At 41.2% G+C, this 23,288-nt stretch overlaps 1 protein-coding gene across 1 annotated transcript in view; it reads right to left on the bottom strand.

Moving 5' to 3' along the window:
• Positions 1–18,250, bottom strand: part of Rab4 (RAS oncogene family member Rab4) — a 113,013-nt gene extending 94,763 nt beyond the window's left edge. The window contains exon 1 of the mRNA XM_067142158.2: positions 17,966–18,250. Within this exon, the coding sequence (XP_066998259.1) occupies positions 17,966–17,981 (16 nt within the window). The 5' untranslated portion in view covers positions 17,982–18,250. The remainder of the gene's footprint in view (positions 1–17,965) is intronic.
• Between the last annotated feature and the right edge of the window lie 5,038 nt (positions 18,251–23,288).

The following is a 23,288-nucleotide window of genomic DNA, read 5'->3' as shown; positions in this document are numbered from 1 at the left end:
AAAACATCAAGCATCATCATCATCATCATCATCATCATCTTCAAAACCATATGCGATCAGGTTCGCTGTAATTATTGTAATTTAAGGTGATTTCAAATTAAAATTCACGCAGTTATTAAAATAGTTCCGTTCATAAAACACTTTACGCTTAATTAAATACAATTCATAATTCTGCGTATAGTTCAATCATAAAAACAGATTCAGGAAGTTATGCAGTGTCCTTTTTGACAGTATTGTTCAGTGAAACGAAATATCACTGCACACAGTGCTTTATTATGCTTCGCTCAGTCAACGACCTTCTGAGGTTCCGCATTTGAACTGGGAAACGTAGTTCTTGTTAATAGCTTAAGGACTTTATTTGTACGTTCCCACCTCATCAGGCTTGTTTCACAGAACAATATTGTCAAAAAGGACACTACATAATTTTCTGAATCTGTTTTTATGATTGAACTATACGCAGAATTACGAAGCGTATTTAATTCAGCAGGAAGTGTGAATTTTAATTTGAATTCACCTTAAATTACAATAATTACAGTGAACCTGATCGCATATGGTTGTAATAATTTGGTACAACAGCCCCACAAATCTTCGACTTGTTGAGTACGTCGCACAGACACCGATAGGTTTTATGGTGACGATGGGATAGGAAAGGCCTAGGAATGGGAAGGAAGCGGCCGTGGCCTTAATTAAAGTACAGCCCCAGCATTTGCCTACATGACAAACACTATAGCTTTTTAAATATATATTCATTTTAACTGTAAGGTTATAGATTTTAATTTGTGATAATGTTAATGTTGATAATATTTATATGATTGCCAGTTTTCCAATGCCTCTGTTCAGCTGACGATGATAAAGATGCAGTATAGCGTCGAAACTAGTTCTGAATAAACATAACATGTTGTAATTACATGTACATAACAAATTATGTAGGGATAAGGTGGACCCTAAAACCTGTGAAAGCTTTGTAATCTCAGTTCAATACGGATAAAAATGAAGTTTATAATTTAAACATCTGTGGTAATGCAGCACTGAGATTCATCACTTAACACAACACCATTAGTTCATGCCTGCTGGTTATGGTACCACTCCAAACACAGCTCCACCCATCTCAGTCTCTCTACTTCTCTCCTTCCCCTGTGTTTAACATCCAACACCCACTTCAGAAGCCTGATGCCATCCATTCTTACCAAATGGCCAACCAATTTAACCCCCTCCTCCTCTTATATCTGCCACTAAGTCTTCATTGTTGTTGAAAATTTGCACTCATAATTAGTTCCTATTCTCCAAATTCCATCCTCTTAGTTCCTATTCTCCAAATTCCATCCTCTACTACTGGCCCATACATGCACCTCAATATCTTCCTTTCACAAACATTCAGCATCATCATATCCATTTCTGACATAGGTCACATTTCACTTCCGTAAGTAACTATTGGCAATATCATTGTTTTATATATTTTAATTTGACTTTCTTTTGCTCACTGCTCTGGATTTTAAAATATGATTTACACTATAATAACATCTACTGCTAGCAGCAATTCTTCCTTTACATCATACTTTAAAGTTATCAAAGATCCCCAATATTTAAAACAATTAACTTCCTTGAAATGCATACTACAGATAGCCAGTGTCTGACCTGCAGCTGCATATCAAGTCTCTTTCATGTATTTTATTTTCTCCCGATTTATTACTAGCTCCGATATATGTGCCACTTCTTTGTATTTGTGTAAAAACTACTTTGATGGCTCTCACAGACTGTCCAAGTATTACTACATCATCCGCATAAGCCAAGTATCGACTTTTTCTGTCAAATATATGACAGCTATTCCTTTATTAGTGGCAACACTGTTCAATGTACACTAGGAAATGAAAGCAGGGTTTCTCACACATACACAAATTAGGGCAGTAGCCAACCCTACCTCACAGATTCGTCCACCCAATGTTCTGTGCATGTGCTGTACTGCAAAGAATAGCAGCATCTATGAGAGACCGGTCGAATTGTTAGTATCTGAGATGTTCTCAAAACAGGAACGCTGCAGAAATGAGTCTCCTTCGTTACGGTATCTGTCCGGATGGATGCCAACCAGTGCATACTGGTGCCATTTTTGTACGTCGGTGGGTTGTTGTGGAACACAACGGGATGCAATTTTCCTCACATTAAGACATTTCGATAGTATATGCCACACCGTTTGATGACCAAGACCAAGCTCTAGGGATAAATCCATTTCTGCAGCGTATTGTCGCCACTGATGAGTCCATCGATGGTCTATGGCAGGGATGGCGAACCTATGACACGCGTGCCACTAGATGACACGCAAACACGATTTGTGTGGCACACCACACAAAATACTAACATATTTTAACGTCACGTTTTATTAAAGAGTTATGTTACAGTTAACTCTATGGCCATATTTTTTACAAATTTTATTAGTTTAAAGTGAAGCCTCCGTGGCTCAGGCGGCAGTGCATCGGCCTCTCACCACTGAGTTCTATGGTTCAAATCTCGGTTATTCCATGTGAAATTTGTGCTGAACAAAGCGGAAGCGGGTCAGGTTTTTCTCCGGGAACTCCGGGTTTCCCTGTCATATTTAATTCCAACAACACTCTCCAATATCATTTCATTTCAACTCTCAGTCATTAGTCATTGCCCCAGAGGAGTGCGACACTGTTCCTATCCTCGTCGCTATTTTTCTATTAGGTTAAAGAAAAATTAAAAATATATTTTATTCTAAAATTTACAAGTTTTAATATGTAATTTTCAGAGATGTTTGCAAAATAAAAACATTAAAAAATTCAGTCAAATGGATTGAATCATTCATTTGAATGGATTTATATGTAATGCAATCTAATGCCTAAAAGAAGTCAAATGATGATTTTAAAGGAAAATAACCGATGGCACACTAGACAGTAGAAATCACTAGACACGACCTTAATTGACACACTAGTCGGAAAAGGTTTACCATCCCTGGTCCACGGAAACGACACCTCTCATGATGTTAATATGATCTTGAGGAATGGACGGCCGAACTGTGTGGTGCAAATCCGCAGTCTTAGTCCAACCGGCACGAAACGCCTTGACCCAGCGTGCAACCATCCTATAGGGCAGGGCCTCTCAAACGCCCAAAATCTCACGCGTGCAGATCGAGGCGCAAGAGCTCTGTGCACTGTACATCGGTGCCGCTCGGCTTTGCTCGGACCAACGCTTCGTCTCTGGGCTACTCGGCTAAGCTCGGCTCAACTCAGCTCGGATTTGGAGCGCTACGGAGCAAGTGGGGAAGAGGGAGACAAGCGTGAGAAAAGAGAGAGTAAGCTCTAATGCTCCAAATCAAGGAGTGGGAGTCTGCACTCTGGTCAACCAAGCGAAGTCGTCTTTTGCACCGTGCACAGTGCATGCACCCTGAGAGGCCCTGCTATAGGGTAATGCATTCTCGCTACAGGCTTCACGCAATCCTCAATAACTTTCTGATGCAATTTTGCCACGCGGAACCTCGATTTTTATCCACAAATGCTGATCACCTTTTGAAAACATGCTTTAGAGCGGTGAAATCAACAATGTTCCCAACTGGAGGCCCATCAAATGCATACTACACATCGACAACAGCACCATCTGACCACTCCCACATCGTATTTACGCATGCCCGAGTGTCTGGACTACGCTGACACTATTTTATTTACAGCCCCCGTATATCCGTGCTGTAACCGAACAGGTCATCCCAGTGCACTGCGACATGGCCAGTTATAGTTGCTAGTTCTTTACATGGGAGACAGGTGGGTTTCAATCCCCCGACTGCCATCCTTAAAATGGTTTTTCCATTTCACTCCAAGCAAAAACTGAAATGGTACCTTTCTCAAGGACACAGCAGCTTATTTCCCACTTCTAGCCTGTACAATTACATGCTATACCCACAGACATCAGGTCGTCTAGATACAGTTCACCCTCATGGGGTGTACTGGGAAAAGCAATATAGCACTGGCGAGCCGAACATATCCATGGACACTGCTGGCACTAAAAGCCATAAAAATTGTGCTATATTCACTTCCTCATTCCCTATCAAATTAGCACATAAATATAATAAAAACAATATCTTGTATGCATGGCTTCTGGAGATTTTTTACATTGGTGTGAACCTGTCCAAATTGCACAATATGATACCATCCGTGATATATAATTTTTGTCATTTGTAGGAGAACCAGGTGTTCTTAGCTGGAATCCTACTCTGAATTCCCTAGTTACTACATAAAATTGTATTTCCTTTTGACTGTTTGCTTCCTTAATGTTTTCAATTGTTTTCCTAAAATTAGCTTTATTCTTATTCCATTCACAGAGATTCTTAGCTTCCCTTCTTTTGTTTTGGAACTTTTCCACTGTTTTTCAAGTTCTTCTCTCAATCATAAATCTAGATCATAACTTAGTATAATTTCTCAAACCACAAATGACAAAAATGAAATATCACGGATGGTTTCTTGTAACTTAAAGTAAGGTATCATATTGTGCAATCTGGACAGCTTCACACCAATGTAAAAAATCTCCAGAAGCCCTGCATACAAGATATTGTTTTTATTATATTGGGTGAAAAATATATGCTGTCATCAATAAAGTGTTTCCATTCAAAATACACTGTTTCAACACATGAGCACAAATGTAGAATTGGAAACTATTTCATAAATAACAGCCAGCACTTCCTTCAGTTTACAGTTGAATGAAATCTATGATGTAGTTAATCTTCCAGTTCTTCAGATTTCCGCACCAGATATAAATAGCCTTCTCCACAGGTGAGAAAACTTGGGGCATGGTTGACATTTATTTACATGAAAAATGACTATTGTGGGAACTAAGTGTTGATATATATACTGACTGAGATCAATGAATGGTAGGGGAATGTCAGGTTGTTACCATGGGTGTTAACACGTTCAATGAGGATGCATATACGGCAGCATACCTGCCAACCTGTAATGTAACTTCAGAATTTCTTCATCTCTGTACACCTGTTGTGACAGTTTTTCAGGCGAAAGTTGATCCTTTTAGACCTCATAGTGTTGATGGAATTGCACAGTCAGCAACCTGGGTAAAATATGCACAAAACAAAAAGAATATGCTGCAGGCAAAAATCATTACTTTGAGTTCTGACATTTTACCGAACTTTTAACAATAACAGTATAATCATTCCTTATCACAATGAAATGAAATGTCGTATGGCTTTTAGTGCCGGGATATTCCAGGACGGGTTCGGCTCGCCAGGTGCAGGTCTTTCTATTTGACTCCCGTAGGCGACCTGCGCGTTGTGATGAGGATGAAAGGATGATGAAGACAACACATACACCCAGCCCCCGTGCCAATGGAATTAACCAATTAAGGTTAAAATCCCCGACCCGGCTGGGAATCGAACCCGGAACCCTCTGAACCGAAGGCGAGTACGCTGACCGTTCAGCCAACGAGTCGGACCTTATCACAATAATAGAAGCACTGAGAATTTAACTGATTAGGTGTGGCCAAAAGTGTAGAAAAGAAATACGCAATGCCTGGAATATGCTTGAACAAATCCAAGTTTGGATGAACCGCTTGATACGGCGGATTTACGGGAAGTGTGTGACGACAGTGGTGAGCGGTTTTTACCCATGATTCACATTTCCTCACCCTCCTTCTGCATTATCCACACTGAGCGTGTTAAGCCTGTTTTAACGACATCTGGAAGTAGTTAATGTGTAATTTGCAGACAAGTACTGGTGTTAAAACAGATTTCCAAGATTCTTAACACTGTTCTTGAAGAGGCTGTCAAAATTAAAAACTTTACTAAACCCAGGCCTCTAAATACAAGACTATTAATAGCTCTCTGTGAAGATATGCATAGTCATTTCTCCAGAAGAAAGATGGCATTCCCATGGTGAAGTCCTTGTCTGTCTTCTCCGCTTGCAATCGGAAAACGAGCGTTTCTTCCACACATTCTCTTTTAGTGGCTTTCATTTATCAGCAAAACATTTTTATGATGATGATGCATGTTGTTTACAGGGGTCTAACATCTAGGTCATCAGCCCTTAATGGTACGAAATGTAATAATTTAAAAGTTCAAATTCATCAAAATGTGATGAAGAAAGAATGGATACATGAAATTAAAACAATCAGTGGATCTGACCCAGAAACTATCATAAACAATAGTATTACTGACCAAGGGACTGCTTCTAAAGCACAATCTGGAATCGAGGACACTTGTTGTCTAAAGGGGTCCAAAATCTAGGTCAACAGCCCCTCATAATGGCACTTATCGCTAGTAAAGTAGAACCATGGTATTTGTCATGTTGCGGTACTAATCAAAAGCAGCGTAGATTCACGGTGTTCCACATATTATGGTACTACTCACAAGTAATGTACGTCGCACGGGTAATGCAGACCTATGGTGTTTCTCACATAATGGCACCACTCATAGGGAACATAAACCCATGGTGTTCCTCACCTAGGTGTACTAATCACGGGTGCTGGTATTCCCATGGTATTCCTCATATAGTGGGTACTAATCACAGGCAACGCGGACCCACGATGTCGCTCATATACTGGTACTAAGCACAGGCAATGCCCAGACCTGTGGTGTTTCTCACAATGGCTCAGTACTAATCACGGGTACTGGAAACCCACAGTGAACCACTCTCTGCTGCTACTAATCACAAACCTATTGTGTACCTAACATAGTGGTACTACTCGGAAGTAAAGGCAACCCATGGTGTTCCCCGTGTGATGGTACTAATCACAAGTAGTTTCATGGTTCTAATACAATCTTCCCTTGGTCGCCCCTTTTAGTTGCTTCTTACGACAGGCAGGGGATACCATGGGTGAATTCTTCGTCTGTGTCCCCCACCCACAGGGGGTCAAAACATTTTTATTCAACTAGGTTTTAATGTTGAGCATACTAGGATGACACGTTTTGCATTTAAATGAATTAAATACTGGTACATTCCTTCAAGGAAGTTCTGTTGATGCAACTTCAAACCATATTTAAATACAAAATCCCACACAATTCAACACTGAAAAAGCTTGAGTGCTGGTTAATGTGAATGACCAGGAATGCCAGACCGTTTTCTACACTTCAGTTTTGTTTCTGTATTGGATACTCTTCTGGGTGCTGAAATCACTGGATGCTTACATGACTTGCAAAAAAATGTTTAGAGAACATTTCACTTAGCTTGAAGACGACATCAGATTTGTTTCATACAATGGGGAAGCCACTGCATGACCATGCACTGTGACCAATTAGATCTATTGTGCATCCCCCACAGTGAGAAAGCGAAACCCGGTGTCAGCGCACACCCTACTTCTATCGAATAACAGCAAGGGATCTACTCAAGGCTTAACGTCCCCATCCCATGGGCGAATCACAGTCATGTGCCCTCACTCCGTATGACACTATGGTTCGGAACTGAATCAAGGCTTTTGGCATACAATCCAGTGGTTAGCAATTGTTTACTATTACCTTTCCTACCCTGCCGACCCACATTCAGATGAAAATTTTTCTCGAACTGACTAACCACGCTGTCAGACCATACAGACTTGATGCCTTAATAATCATGGCCACCAGGCATAACATTAGTTGGTCGAAAGGTGCCTCCACAGCTTCACAATCACAGTTAGGCTGCGTGCACACCGAGCGCGCTTCGCATAGTGTGTCGCGTGTAGCGTGAAATGCTATGCATAGCGCAAGGCATGCTTGCTGTTCACACCGAAAACTCTACGCCGTGCTCTCAGCTTAGTTTGGCGCGAGGCGTTTTAGGGTGGTCACAAACTAATGCCGTTATCGACGTACACTAGAAACAGGTTACTGATGGATAACAGTTACCTAACATTGAAAATTAGAAAGAAGAATCGAATGTGGGTTCATGAATTTAATGAAGTCGTCGCCGCAAAACCTATCTGTCGGTACGACATTAAGCCAATTGAAAAAAAAAAAAAGAACGAATTACTTTCGGAGAATTCCATCGTTTGTACAGAGATGCAAGACTTTATCACGATAAATTTTATGATTACTTAAGAACGACAAAAAATACCTTTGACCTTCCAAACCCTGCAACTGAAATGTGGCGACAAGTAGCAGAGAAGTATTGGGAGAAATTCAATTTTCCGAATTGTCTAGGAGCACCGTTCAGCAAACACATGGAAATTAAATTTCCGGCTAAATTATATTATATAATAATTATGAATTATAATTATAAATAGTATTTTGCAATATTGTTACAATTAGCATACACAGTTAATCATCATAACAAAAGTGGAGTAAATGTGTGACAAATATAATTAATAAACAGAAATGTTTACTTCCAAGCCCACTACTAGCCTGCAGAGTGATATTCTTAATGTTACCACACTCCATTGGCAAAATTACAAACCGATATTAGAGAGTCTGGGAGATTCTATGCACTTTGTCACAAAGTGTCCGGCTACATGGCTAAATGGTTACCGTACTGGCCTTTGGCCACAGGAGTCCCGGGTTCGATTCCTGCAGAATCGGAAATATTGTAATCATAATTAGCAAATTCCATTGGCATGGGGGCTGGGTGTATGTGTGTATTCATCATCATTTCATCCTCATCACGACGCAGGTCACCTACGGGCATCAATTCAAAAGACCTGCACCTGGCAAGCCGAACTTCTCTTCGGACACTTCCGATACTAAAATTCATACGCAATTTCAGCCTGTCACAATGTTAAGCCCAGTAAAGAGTGACAGTAGAAGTAATATTACTGTATATGTTTACTGTAGGAATGCGATGAAACTGTTGTAGATACTTAAGTCCACTTATTTTGCAAAACAGTTACATTTTTATAGTTTTTGTGTCTTGGGTTCCATATTTCTTCTCTTTGAAACACTGCATGAATAATGTATTCTTCCATAGCATCAGAACCAGCCAGGTAACGCTAGGCAAGTAACCAGCACTGCGCGTTGTCTGGCGCTTCGCTTAGCTGTAAGGTAGCCGTTCAGCTCAACGGAGCGCGGACTGTGTGAACACCTGGCTTAAGAACAAAGCACTGGTTTATGCTTAGCGTGGCGCTTAGCGTTGAGCAACACGCGACACACTATGCGAAGCGCGCTCGGTGTGCACGAAGCCTTAGTTATGCCAGTGAAAGAATGTGAATGATTTATAGTCTATATACTGCATATGATGGCACTTTGAAATTCACTTTTAGGAACTTAACATTCACCAGATCCTGAGCTCATTTAAAAGAATACCTTGGAATTTTCAAACAAGTTGTATGAAAATTGTTCTCTTCAACATTTCTTCGAGAAATCTCACAATGAACCAGACTTCCAGAAACTCAGCTCTCCTATACAAGTGAATCCGTCACACTAGCAGTCGTAACTGAAATGAAAATAGTAGGCTATATAAAATATAATTCTGTGGCACAATGCATGAAATTTGGTTAAAACTTTACTAATAGGAGTGCAAAGAGAGGTTAGGAATCCAAAACGATGCAGCTTGCATGACATCATAACATGCTATACAAGGCTGCCAAACTGCCAACTTAGATGCAGCTAGTGACAAGACCACTGGTCTGGTTTGGTTCGATTATGGGCTAGTGAGACTGGGTGTGTAAACCCACAAGCCTCTAGTATCTCCTGCAACAGTACTGGCTAGAGACAAGACCACTGATTGGTACTTAATATATTCATGTTGCAGATATATCTGGCACACGCCATGACACTTTCAAATTTTGCAGATGTTATTTTCACAGAATATGGCAACCCTGTGGCCACACATGATGCAAGTTCTATTGGAGACAACAGTAGATTTTAATTTTTCTATATACACTCAAGTGCAACTGCATTAGTAGCAAGTAGCACCCTTTTCGCCTTGTTGACGACATCGATGCGGTGTGGGATGGATTCCACAAGACACAGGAAGCAATGGCCATACTGAGCCATCATTGCAACACAGCCTTATATAATCCATGAAGACCGGTCTCATCAGGCTCCCTCTAAACAACATCCCAGATGTGTTCAATGGAATTGAGATAGGGGATCCTTGGGGGCCAGGCAAGCAGCTTCACATCTGTAGAGTGCTTACTGAGTCAGTCAGCCACAATTTGGAAATGATGGGCTGGAGCATTGTCTTGCTGCAGGTACAGGTCACCTGCAGGGCGCTAAAGGGGAACAAAGGGTGAATATGTTCTTCCAGCACGTTCCTGTAACATTCACTGGTGAAGGACGTTGTCAGATATACCAGGGGGTCCCATTCCATACAACGATAACAGTGCCCATACGAGTATACCACCACCACCGACCTGAACTGTACCCTGCTGGCAAGAGGGATCCATTGCCCCATGTGGTTGATGATGCAATGCTACCCGGCAATCGGTGTGTACAAATTGGTACCTCGACTCATCTGTCCAGGCGACTTTTTTCTATGTTCTAATCACGTAGGCTGAGTGGACCTCGAACCAGCCCTCACATCCATGTAAAAATCCCTGATCTGGCCGGGAATCGAACCCGGGGCCTCCAGGGAAGAGGTCTTGTCACCAGCCAGATCAATGTTCGAAAGTTGGCTGCCTTGTATAGCGTGCTGTGACGACGTGCGAGTCACGCCATGTTGGATTCCTAACCCCTCTTTTGCGACCCTGATAGTAAAGTTTTGCCCTAATGAGATGCTGTGAATACAGCATGTTAACAGAGAATTACTGATTCTACACCATTTTAGGATCCACGTACTAACTATACATTGACTTATTTATTCTCAAATATGTTTCAATTAAACTTAATTTTCTTTACCAAAACCATTTTTTCTGGGGTTGCTGGAAGCACCCAAACTCATTTTGGATTTGACTGGGATTTTAAGGCCAGATGCCTCTCCTGACGCCACACAATACTTGAGATGAAAATCTCAACCCAGAAATCAACCGGGATTTAAAACTCAGCCTTCTGGGTGAGAAGCCAGAAGCTAAGCCACTGAGCTTATCATCAACCCCGACCACCATCATTTTTCAATTATTAACATTAAATGATAAAATAAATAGATAACAGTTAATCATTTTAGCTAGAATGGGTGGGTTACTGTAGACACATCCTAGTTCGTGAACCATGGGCAACGGCTGAGTGGCCTAGTAAGTGGTCCTGAGAGTTGGGATACCAGTTGCTCCGGAATAGGAGTGGGCATCTCGGGCATATTCAGAGTCATGGCCCTCCTTGTGCTCTAGTGACTAGGACTATACAATCCACTGGTGGTCCCTAACCCATAAGAGGAGAGATCCTCACCTGGACTATGTGTAAATAAGGGCAGCATACTGCTTCACAGAATTTACCGAGCTCAGAACATTTTAAGCAAGCCTCCGACCTATGGGAGTAACAGAGTCCCACTCTCATTTCACAGGCGGGGGACTCCTTTCAAAAAACGCGGCAAACAAAATGGAATTTGATGGGGAATTAGCAATATTAATGGGGCTCTTTGAAGAAAGAAGGTAGAAATTGCTGAGTCAGCAAAGAAGATGCATCTGGATTTGTCAGGAGTAAATGATATTCAGGTAAGGGGAGATAACGAGGAAGAGATTATAAAGTGCACTTGACAGTGACAGATGTTAAAAAGGGAAGGGCAGAGTGTGGGGTAGGGCTGTTCATCAGGAATACTATTACATGCAACAAAGTTTCTGTTAGGCATGTAAATGAGTGAATGATACGGTAGATTTGGCAGTTGGAGGAATTAGGACGAGAATTGTCTCAGTGTATTCACACCGTGTGAGGGTGCAGATGAGGATGAAGTTGATAAGTTTTAAGAAGCATTGAGTGACATCGTACTCAGGGTGAACAGCAAGGATAGGATGGTGCTAATGGGCGATTTCAATGCGAGAGTGGAAATAGAACTGAAGGATACAAAAGGGTGATTGGTAAATGTTGGGAAGATATGGAAGCTAATAGGAATGGGAAGCGTTTACTGGACTTGTGTACTAGTACGGTTTAGCAGTTACGAATACATTCTTCAAGCATCAGGCTATTCACCGCTACACATGAGAGGGTCGGGGGATCGGATTCATAATAGACTATATTTTACCAACTTAGAATTCAGGAAATCTATATATATTTTTTTTTTTTTTTTGCTAGTTGCCTTACGTCGCACCGACACAGATGGGTCTTATAGCGACGATGGGATAGGAAAGGCCTTGGAGTGGGAAGGAAGCAAACGTGGCCTTAATTGCCTGGTGTGAAAATGGGAAACCATGGAAAACCATCTTCAGGGCTGCCAACAGTGGGTTCTGGGGTTCGAACCCACTATCTCCTGGATGCAAGCTCACAGCAGCGCGGCCGTAACCGCACGGTCAACTCGCCCGGTAGGAAATCTGTTAGGAATGTATGGGTTTACAGGGGATTTTTCGATGATACTGACCACTATCTGATCTGTAGTGAACTAATTATCTCTAGGCCTAGAACAGAGAAAGTGAAATCTGCAGGACGAGGAAATTAGACAGAAGTACATGGATATGATTAGTGAGAAGTTCCGAACAGTGGACAGTAAGCATGTTCAGGTTATAGAAAGAGAATTGGTGGCATACAGGGATGCTGTAGTAAAAACGGCAAGGGAATGCCTAGATACAACTGTGTGTAAAGATGGGGAAAAGCGAACATCTTGGTGGAATTATGACGTGAGAGCAGCTTGTAAACGTAAAAAGAAGGCGTATCAGAAATGGCTCTAAACAAGGACTGATGCAGACAGGGAATGTACGTAGACGAAAGAAACAGAGCGAAACAAATAATTGTTGAATCCAAAAAAAAGTCTTGGGAAGATTTTGGTAATAACCTGGAAAGGCTAGGTCAAGCAACAGGGAAACCTAATAAATAATCTTAGGAAGGGAGGGAAAATCGAAGTGAACAGTGTTTTGGGTAATTCAGGTGAACTCATAATAGATCCCAGGGAATCACTGGACAGGTGGATGGGATATTTTGAAAATCATCTCAAAGTAAAAGGAAATCTTCCTGGTGGTGTTGTGAACAACCGAGCTCAAGGGGAGGAGGAAAATTATGTTGGTGAATTTACGGTTGAGGAAGTGGGAAGTAAGGTAAATAAACTCCATTGTCATAAAGCAGCAGGAATAGATGAAATTAGACCTGAAATGGTGAAGTACAGTGGGAAGGCAGGGATGAAATAGCTTCATAATCTAGTAAGATTAGCATGGAGTGTTGGTAAGTTACCTTCAGATTGGACAAAAGCAGTAATTGCACCTATCTATAAGCAAGGGAACAGGAAGGATTGCAACAATTATCGAGGTATCTCATTGATTAGTATACCAGGCAAAGTATTCATGGCATCTTGGAAGGGAGGGTGCGATTGGTGGTTGAGACGAAATTGGATGAAAACCAGTGTGGTTTCAGACCACAGAGGGGCTGTCAGGACCAGATTTTCAGTATGCGCTAGGTAAATGAAAAATGCTACGAGAGGAATAGGCAGATGTGTTTATATTTCGTAGATCTAGAGAAAGCATATGACAGCGTACCGAGAGAAAAGATGTTTGCCATATTGGGAACTATGGGATTAAGAGCAGATTATTAAAATCAATCAAAGGCATTTATGTTGACAACTGGACAGCAGTGAGAAATGATGGTAGAATGAGTTCTTCATACAGGGTTAGACAATACTGTAATCTATCACATTTATTGTTCATAGTTTACACGGATCACCTGCTGAAAGGTATTAGGTGGTAGGGAGGGATACAGTTAGGTGGAAATGTAGTATGCAGTCTGGCCTATGCTGACGACTTGATCTTAATGGCAGACTGTGCCAAATGAGTATGGTATGAAAATGACTGTAAACTTTCGAATACTAAATTGATGTCAGTAGGTAAGAAATCCAAGAGAATTGAATGTCAGATTGGTGATACAATGCTGGAATAGGTAAATAATTTCTAGGTTTTTTTTTCCTAGTTGCTTTACGTCGCACGAACACAGATAGGTCTTATGGCGACGATGGGACAGGGAAGGGCTAGAGTCGGGAAGGAAGCGACTGTGGCCTTAATTAAGGTATAGCCCCAGCATTTGCCTGGTGTGAAAATGGGAAACCACAGAAAACCATTTTCAGGGCTGCCGACAGTAGGGTTCGAACCTATCTCCCAAATACTGGATACTTGCTGCACTTAAGCGACTGCAGCTATCGAGCTCGGTATTTCTAGTATTTAGGATGTGTGTTCTCCCAGGATGGTAACATAGTACGTGAGATTGAATCGAAGTGCAGTAAGGCTAATCAGGTGAGCTCGCAGTTGCGATCAACGGTATTCTGTAAGAAGAAAGTCAGCTCCCGGACGAAACTAGCTTTACATCGGTCTGTTTCAGACCAACTTTGCTTTACGGGAGTGAAAGTTGGGTGGACTCAGGATATCTTATTCATAAGTTAGAAGTAACAGACATGAACGTAGCAAGAATGATTGCTGGTACAAACACGTGGGAACAATGGCAGGAGGGTACTTGGAATGAGGAGATAAAGGGCAAATTAGTAATTAACTCGATGGATGAAACTGTACGCATAAACCAACTTTGGTGGTAGGGTAATGTGAGGTGAGTGGAGGAGGATATGTTACCTAGGAGAATAATGGACTCTGTTATGAAGTGTAAGAGAAGTACAGGGAGACCAAGACGGTGGTGGTTAGACTCAGTTTATAACGATCTAAAGATAAGACGTATAGAACTACACGAGGCCGCAGCACTAGTTGCAAATGGAGGATTGTGGCAACGTTTAGTAAATTCATAACCGGGCGAGTTGGCCGTGCGGTTAGGAGCGCGCAGCTGTGAGCCCGCAGCCGGGAGATAGTGGGTTTGAACCCCACTGTCGGCGGCCCTGAAAATGGTTTTCCGTGGTTTCCCATTTTCACAGCAGGCAAATTCTGGGGCTGTACCTTAATGAAGGCCACGGCCGCTTCCTTCCCATTCCTAGGCCTTTTCTGTCCCATCGTCACCATAAGACCTATCTGTGTCGGTGCGACGTGAAACAACTAGCAAAAAAAAAAGTAAATTCATAGAGGCTTGCAGACTGAACGCTGAAACTGAACTGTTATAGTCCATAATGATGGATGTATGTATGAATAGGCCTATAACACCAGAAATCAAATTCCAACAGAACCCCAAAATACAAAAAATTAGCTTAAGGTACCACCGTTAACCACATTTATTGATCAAGTTTCTCTGATGCAAGAAGTTTGAGAACCTCTGCACTAGATTACATGCTACTAAAGTGAACGTTTTCTTCAAAAATTTGCTTTTATGACCCTTTGCTCTACTGACAAACGATTCGCTTCTTGGTGCAGGGATGTGTGTCTTGTGGTCAGCACAATGGACCTTACCGTCAGGAATATAATTAATGCATACAGAGGTTATTACTTTTCCCAATCTATTCTAAATATTCCCTACAAACCCAAACATACCTTAATCCATACATAACTAATCTGGAATTCATGGCATAGCCCGAGACTGAACCAGGGCCTTCGGGTTAGCATTTTGCTCCACTGACTGCTAACCAGAAAGGTAATCAAGTGATGCAACAAACCGGTCATCAAGTTCATCCCTAAAAATCACTTGAATAGTGGGTGCCAAATCAATGCTATAATGAATCCTGGGTAACGCAGTTATCAAAACTATAACGGTAAATTCATCTGGAATGTCAAATTATTGGCCTCTTCTCAATAAGTTATATATGTGAATCAAAATGAGGCACAACGACTTAAGACATTGTTCAGGTGTATGTGTATTAATTTACCACCCCTGTTCTGTTAATATCTATGCCAAGCCAAGTGTTCAAGTGTGCGCGTAAGCCTATTAATTTATCACACCATTCACTCAGCAGAAGGGGATAGAATTCACTCAGATGTGTGTGTTCGTTTGTGTATTTAAATATCACCACTGCTCGAGACAGCTAACTTCTGAACACCACTAGTGGCACCCACTGTTTTAGAGTATTACCTTGTTGAAGTTAATTTATCAATACTTTGGCCCTTCTTACAACTTCACACACACCCACCCACCCACAAAGTATGCACGTAACGACTTTCGCTTGTTTGGCTCTTGCAATGGACGTAGTTGAGTGGTGTTCAACGCTGCCAACCTGCCTACTGAGGAACTAAGCCCAGTGATATGGAGACAAGCAAAGGGAGTCTGGGTGCGTAAGCTCCCAGGTTAGAAGCCGCAAAGCGGCCTTTGCCCTCTACCTTCCTGTGGAAATGACGACTGGTCTGGACTGGTTAGGGTAGAGCCTGGAAAAGACCACAGGTGTGGACAGGTTATCGTAGTGCCCGGACAAGACCATTATAACAATATTGCTGTTCAGTAATCTGCATTGTTTCCTTCATATGTTCCATTTACTTGTGCTTTTAATCTGCTGGGATTGGTAACGTAATCCAAGTAAAATCATTCACAACAATGACATCACATGGCAATTTCTGTTGGCCAATAGGAATGCAAATTACTCTTCAACAATGAAAAATAGCGTGTAATCCTCTTCCTTAGGTTATAAAAGTAAATGTATTTTTGGGGGCAGGATGGTGAGTTCCCAGACATCGCTATGAACACATCTCTCCTCTGACACTAATTCCAAGCGAGATTCTTTTCACTTCTACTTCCTTAGAATGTTAGAAACGGTACATAACGAGGGCAGAATTTTTGCCGTAAATTTTTGTGACTAATGACAACTTTCTTCAATAGTCCCACAGCTAAGCTATTATGACATGCACATCATACATGAATGTCTCTCCTGCTTCCCAAGCCAGTATAATCCAAACAGAGAAATGCATTATCCCTAGATTTTGTTCAGCACTGCACTTACCCACTTCATCAATACTTTAGCCCTGGAGACAAGCGTTTCACATGCATGGAACAACTGTCGTTTGTTTACATGCTCGCGACCTTCTCGGGAAGGATGTTATCAAGCGGTGCTCAATGCTGTCAACCTCACTACTTAAGAACAAATGAGTGAGTGGTGCTTCGATAGGTGGTGATTACTGTTACCCCATTGGTCTGGACTGGTTTATGCCGTGCGGACAGTTATGTTGAGACCTGGACAAAACCAGTGATATAGGGACAAGTAAGGGGGGGGCTGGGGGCGTAAGCCACCACGTTAGAAGCTGCGAAGCGGCCTTAGGTCTCTAGTTTCGTGTGGAAACATGATTGGTCAGGACTAGTTCTTGCTGAGCAGACGGTTAGGATGGGACCTGGACAAGCCCATTGGTCTGGACTGGTTCTTGCCGTGTGGATGGTTAGGATAGGATCTGGACAAGACCTGTGATATACGGACAAGCAAAGGGGCGCTTTTATTGTGCTGGGTTTGATAACGGATTATGATTATCATAACTGACAGGAATCAGATCATGTGCCACTTTACATTGGACAATAGAAATGCAAGTAGCTACTTCAGCAATGAAAATGGCGTCTAATACTCTTCATTAGGTTATAAAAGTAAATGTAGTTCTTGGGGTGGGATGGTGGGTTCCTGGACATCGCTATGAACACATCTCTTCTCTGAGATTTTGTTAATTTCCACTTTTTTATAACGTTAGAAAAATCATGTCTCCAGGGCTGGAGTTTTACCCTGCACTTCAGTCAAGATAAACAAACTCAACTGAACCTTCAAGTTTATGTGATCATACAGGTAGACAGAAAATAAAAATATTTGAATTTCTAGAGTCGAATGTACGCTACTCATCAACCCAAGAGACTGTAAACATTGTTGGATTAAAAACATTATCAGTTACTGCCGAACACCTGTAGCTTAGACGTATTACATTTGACTGACAAAAGCAACAATTCTACCAAACAAGTGTTCTCGAAAGAACATCGTCCCATATCCAGCATTAAAAAATAAAATAAAAAACAGAAAGAATATATGAATCCCATATTCCAAGAGCGAGAAACACAAATTTTTCAATTCACAATTCTATACACATACGCGGAAAAATACTAAAGTGGCAGCAATTTAAGCAATGTCTGTACTTATACCACGTGTGCAACCATGTCCTTACTCACCGTAAGATTCCGACATACTTAACGTCTAAAATTTGCTACACAATATCCAAAACATGTAATATTTAAGCGATACACTATTTCAAACATTCGCTGTCACTTGTGTATCCATATCTGTCTTTCCATAGTCCTTAGACGGAAGTGCGTATACTCTTTACAGAGGAAAAGTTGGCGAATGCATTAAATTACAATAACGGATGAAATTTTGCTGTTTTTCAAGTGCAACATTCACTGTCACAGGAAAACTTGGAAATTCGGAACTACAATGCCATCAGTCACATCCGAATCACAAACAAAGATTACTCAAAGTTGTTGACAGTTTTCTCAGAATAACCCAGCTTGAAAACAAGTTGACATAGGTCAGTAGTTGCTGTGTTGACGCCTAGAGATGGCGACATATTCAACATCAAACAAAGTTAATCACACCAGGTCAAATAACGTCGCCATGTTTGTGCTCTGAGAGCTTCACGTCTTGTTGTCTAATTTTTTTAGTACATTTTCGGCAAATGTATTTTTTGGACGGGCGATGTTCTTCATTCGTATTGTCGAATACTTGCTTGCTGATGCTTATGGGCTGTGTCTACGACATTTCACCCAGTCAATACTCGCTTACTCATGTAAACACACTAGTATAAATGAAAAATGTCAGTTCAATAATTGATGCTTGCGCTGGCAAGTAGAAAAACACAAAACACTGCACTTCACTATATCACATAACAACCCCATTTTGCTAGAGTAGCCTGTTGTCATACGGGAAACTTCCAATCTTGCAAGCACACTGCGTCTAAAGCTTCACCCACACGAAGAATCCAAAATAGCATTCACAAGTAATCCACTAATGATATGAGGAATCACTCAAATGAAACCTTGAAAAGCATGAGTAATTCTCACCCTACATTACAGACAGAATTATAACACGATATTGGCTTCATCTAGAAACAAATTTAACACTCGAATAATCTCGACTGTAGGATTACAGAGCAAACAAGAAACACTGGTAGGAAAAACCTGTTTGAGTCGCTTGAGGTTAGTCAGAAGTTTTTTACGGGGGTTAGCATATAAAGAACATTCAAAGAAAATGTGGTTGGAGTCGCCATTACGGATATCTGTACCACACAAACAGTTTGTATCCTGCGTTAAATGGAAACGTGATCGATATTGTGGTGTAAGGGCATGATTAAACCGTAACCGAATGATGTTAATAATATGTCGTCTAGTATAAGATCCTCGTATAAACCAAGGTTTAACTAAAAGTGTTGGTTGTAAATGATAATAGAAGTTACCTTTGACTTGTGCAGTCTGTCGAAAGAAATTCTGCCAGTCTTGACGCCCCTCCTGTCGGATAACAACTACATAATCAGAAGCTGGAACAATATTGCTAGTATTCGGAACAGGAAGACGAGAAGCTTGTTTTGCAAAACAATCTGCTTTTTCATTACCGTGGATACCCACATGACCTGGTACCCATACTAAAGGTATGGAAATACCGACGTTGTCCAGCATATAAAGGAGACTCTTGACATTGTAAATATACCAATTAGAGGATAACTCATAAGAAACCAAAGATTGTAATGCACTCAGCGAATCCGTATAGATTGTAGCTCGCGTATATCCCTGTCGCTGAACAAAAAGTAAAGCTTGCTGTATGGCGAATAGCTCCGCCGTAAAAATCGAACAGTCACGAGGCAAACCATATTGTTCTTTAACATTTAGAGAAGGTATATAATAAGCGGAACCAACTCCATTAATGTTCTTTGCCCCATCTGTAAAAATGTTTATGCTTCGTGGAATATGAGAAAATTTCACTCTTTTAACAGGACATATCTCGGTCTCCTGCAAACAAGGAACATTAGTAGAGCCATTACGCATAGGCCAAATTATTTGAGGCTTAAAATAAGAAACAGGATAGGGTAGGGTATAGGGTAGTAAAGTAACACTGTGTATTAAGGTACACTGTTTCGACTTCAATGTATTAAACGCATGAAACAGTACAGGCAATCTGCGTAAACCCTGGCGCCGAACGGAATAATACTCCGAGAGTAACTGTAACTTCGGAATTAAAGGATGACTTGTTAAAGAAAACTTTTTAAGTAAATATTTCGTCGCAAGTATTTTTCTACGTACTTGTAAGGGAGCTTCGCAGGCTTCAACTAAAAGGGCATTGGTAGGTGTGGACTTTAAAGCTCCAATACAGGAGCGTATTGCTTTATATTGACAAGTGTTAAGAATATTCAAGTTAGTAGAAGATGCTACGTCAAAAATATGTGATCCGTAGTCCAATATCGTCCTAATAGTGGTTTTGTACAAAGATAGCACCACAACGGGATCTGCCCCCCATTGCCTACGGGTTACGGCCTGTATGACCTGAATATACCGTTCACTCTTCGAACGCAAATATAAAAAATGATGTTTCCATGTAAGTTTTTGATCGATAAATAACTCAAGATATTTATGGTGACTAACCACTGGTATTTCATACTGATCAAAAGCAAGTGGCGATCGGTCATAGGTTCGGTGATGTGTAAATATCATTGCTCGACATTTCGCTATGGAAAGATTTAACCCATGGGCCTCTAACCATGTTCTAGCTTCATGAAGTGTGAAACTAATATGTTGTCTACAGAGCTATAAATCTTCATGTGTACAATAAAGCAAAAAATCATCAGCATACGTCTGTAGTCGAGCATGACGTAAAATGACCGTTTCAAAATCTTTCATAAAAAGAGCGAAAAGAATACCACTCAGAATATCGCCCTGTGGCAACCCATTACTTACCTGCCGGGGCTGGAGTGTACAAGGTGTCGATTTAAATCGGAGTGTTCGATAAGTCAGAAGCTGTCTGAGAATGCTAATAAATCCCTCAGGAATCTTAAGAGTTGCAAGTTTTTCCCATAATATGTTCAAAGGTACGGAATCATAAGCCCGTTGAATATCAAGAAAAACCGCTATGGTACTATGTTTTCTATGACGAGCTAATAGTAAATCGATAACAAAACTATGAAATGCATCAGATGTACTGCGTCCCTTAAAAAAGGCATATTGATATCGAGGTGTCAAGTTATAGTATTCTAATACCCATAGGATTCTTCGAAGTAAGATCTTTAGAAAGACTTTACGGATGCACGAACCGAGGACTATACCGCGATAATTACTTACCTCAGTGGGTAACTGCTTATTTTTAAGAATGGGAATTAGGAAAAATTCATTCCAACTAACCGGTGTACTGTGATTGCGAAAAATATCATTATACCTATTTAGTAATGCCTTCTTTGCTCTAATAGGTAATAATTGGAGCATTTGATAGGATACATTATCTGGACCTGGGGAAGAATTTGAGCATGATTGGAGTACTGCCTCTAATTCCTGATAGTCGCAGGGTTGTAGCAATACGGAAAAACGTGCGTCTAGTGGGTCTTGGGAATGAACATACTGTGGCACTACAAAATCTGGCGTCTCTCTAACAAGAAAATCTGATAATACTTGACCTGGGATGGTCTTGGCAGGGGAGTGCTGCGTAACTCTTGTGATTGCCCTGATGGCATTCCACAAGTCTGCAATTGGAACCTGACGCGTGAAGGACGATATAAACTCCCTCCACGCGACACGACGTTTTTGATGGAAAATTCGGCGGGTTTGTGCCATGTGTCGTTTGAGCCGGAAGTAATTTTCAGGTGTTGCGTGCTGCCTATATTGTCGAAAAAGTACTTTACGAGTTTGAATCAGCAAATGACATTCGTCATCCCACCACTTAACATGCACAGGTTTCCTAGAAGATAAAGGGGGTGAAGCGCTGATGGGGTGGTGAAGGTTAATATAAGCTGTTAAAATCTGCAGTAACGTTTGATATGAAAAAGTATTTTCCGGTATTTTTTGTAACGCATCCTCAATGTAAGCGGTATATATTTGTGGTTTAAATCTCCTCAAAGATCGAATCATGTTATGTTGAAATGTGTGGTGCGGTGGAGAAAAGGGTCTGCCTACACCATAAGAAATAACAATAGGGAAATGATCACTGGAATAAGTATCACTCAAAGTATGCCATGTAGCGGTAGACACCATATTTCGCTTACACAATGTTAAATCTACTGCGCTAGGAGGGGCAGAAGGCGCAGTCAAACGCGTAGGAGAGCCATCATTCAAAATAGCAAAAGCATGGTTATTTACTTCATTAAGGAACTGTGTACCTTGAAGTGTATCCAAATGTCCTCCCCACAGTGTGTGATGAAGATTAAAGTCCCCAAAGATAAAAAACATATGGTTCGGTAGTAAATTGTTGAAAGAATTGGTTCCATTGTCTCTCAGTAATGGAAAATTCAGGAGGACAGTAGATATTCACAAGTAAAAAATGCATATAATATAATCCTATAACATATGTATGGGGTATGGCCTGAATATTCGAATGGATGCGATATGTCACGGACGAGTGGACCAAAAAGGCAACCCCACCGTAACCGGGTCCATCATTACGTAAAACTTTGTAATTTGGATACTTAATGCGAGTCTCTAGATGAAACCAAGTTTCTTGTATAGCTAAAAAGTGAGGTACTGTTTCCTGTATTAATTTAAATAGCTCATGACGCTTGTTCATGAGACTTCTAGCGTTCCATTGAGGGATTCTGATCATAGAATTGAATAAAACTACAAATCCTGTCCCTTAACTGGAATAAATTATGAGCTAACGCGGGGTGATCACCCAATAATTGTACCAATTGCTGAATAGATTGATAAAGACCACATTGAAGATATTCTCTTTGCCTATGAAATGACGAAAGCGGTTGCGCCATGGAGGCGCTACTCGTGGCAACAGGTTCGTCCAAAGGTGCCTCCATCCGACGGCTTGCGCCGTCGTAAACAGGTGTAACTCTTGAAGCTGCCATCTCCATGCGGGGAATCTCTCGAACCAAATTTTGATAACCTTCCTTATCATATCCTGGGGCTGGTACTGGCCTCGGTGATTTTAAAATTACTTGTGTGAATTTTCTCTTACGGGGATTCGACTGTGTAGGAGTGTGCCCCTCCCCAGTTAAAGGGGGAAAATTTTGGGAAGTGTCCACTAGATTATATTCACTAGGTTGGACTTTTTGTACAGCGTCCTTGAAAGATAGGTTCTGATGGCTCATGATCTTTTTAATGTGGACTTGCTGTTGGTGAGTTGGACAGTCAACATTGCCAGTTGAATGGGAGCCGCGACAATGCACGCATTGCAAGAAAGTTTCCGTACAGTTCGCCGTAGTATGGTGCATTGCACATTTCCCACACCTGGGACTTGTTGCTCTGCAATGCTTATCAACGTGACCGTACCGTTGGCATTTTTTACAGATGATGG

The sequence above is a fragment of the Anabrus simplex genome, chromosome 2 (assembly GCF_040414725.1).
Source record: "Anabrus simplex isolate iqAnaSimp1 chromosome 2, ASM4041472v1, whole genome shotgun sequence".
Lineage (NCBI taxonomy): Eukaryota > Metazoa > Arthropoda > Insecta > Orthoptera > Tettigoniidae > Anabrus > Anabrus simplex.
The sequence above is the reverse complement of the archived record's forward strand: the minus strand, read 5'-3'. Positions and strand labels throughout refer to the sequence as shown.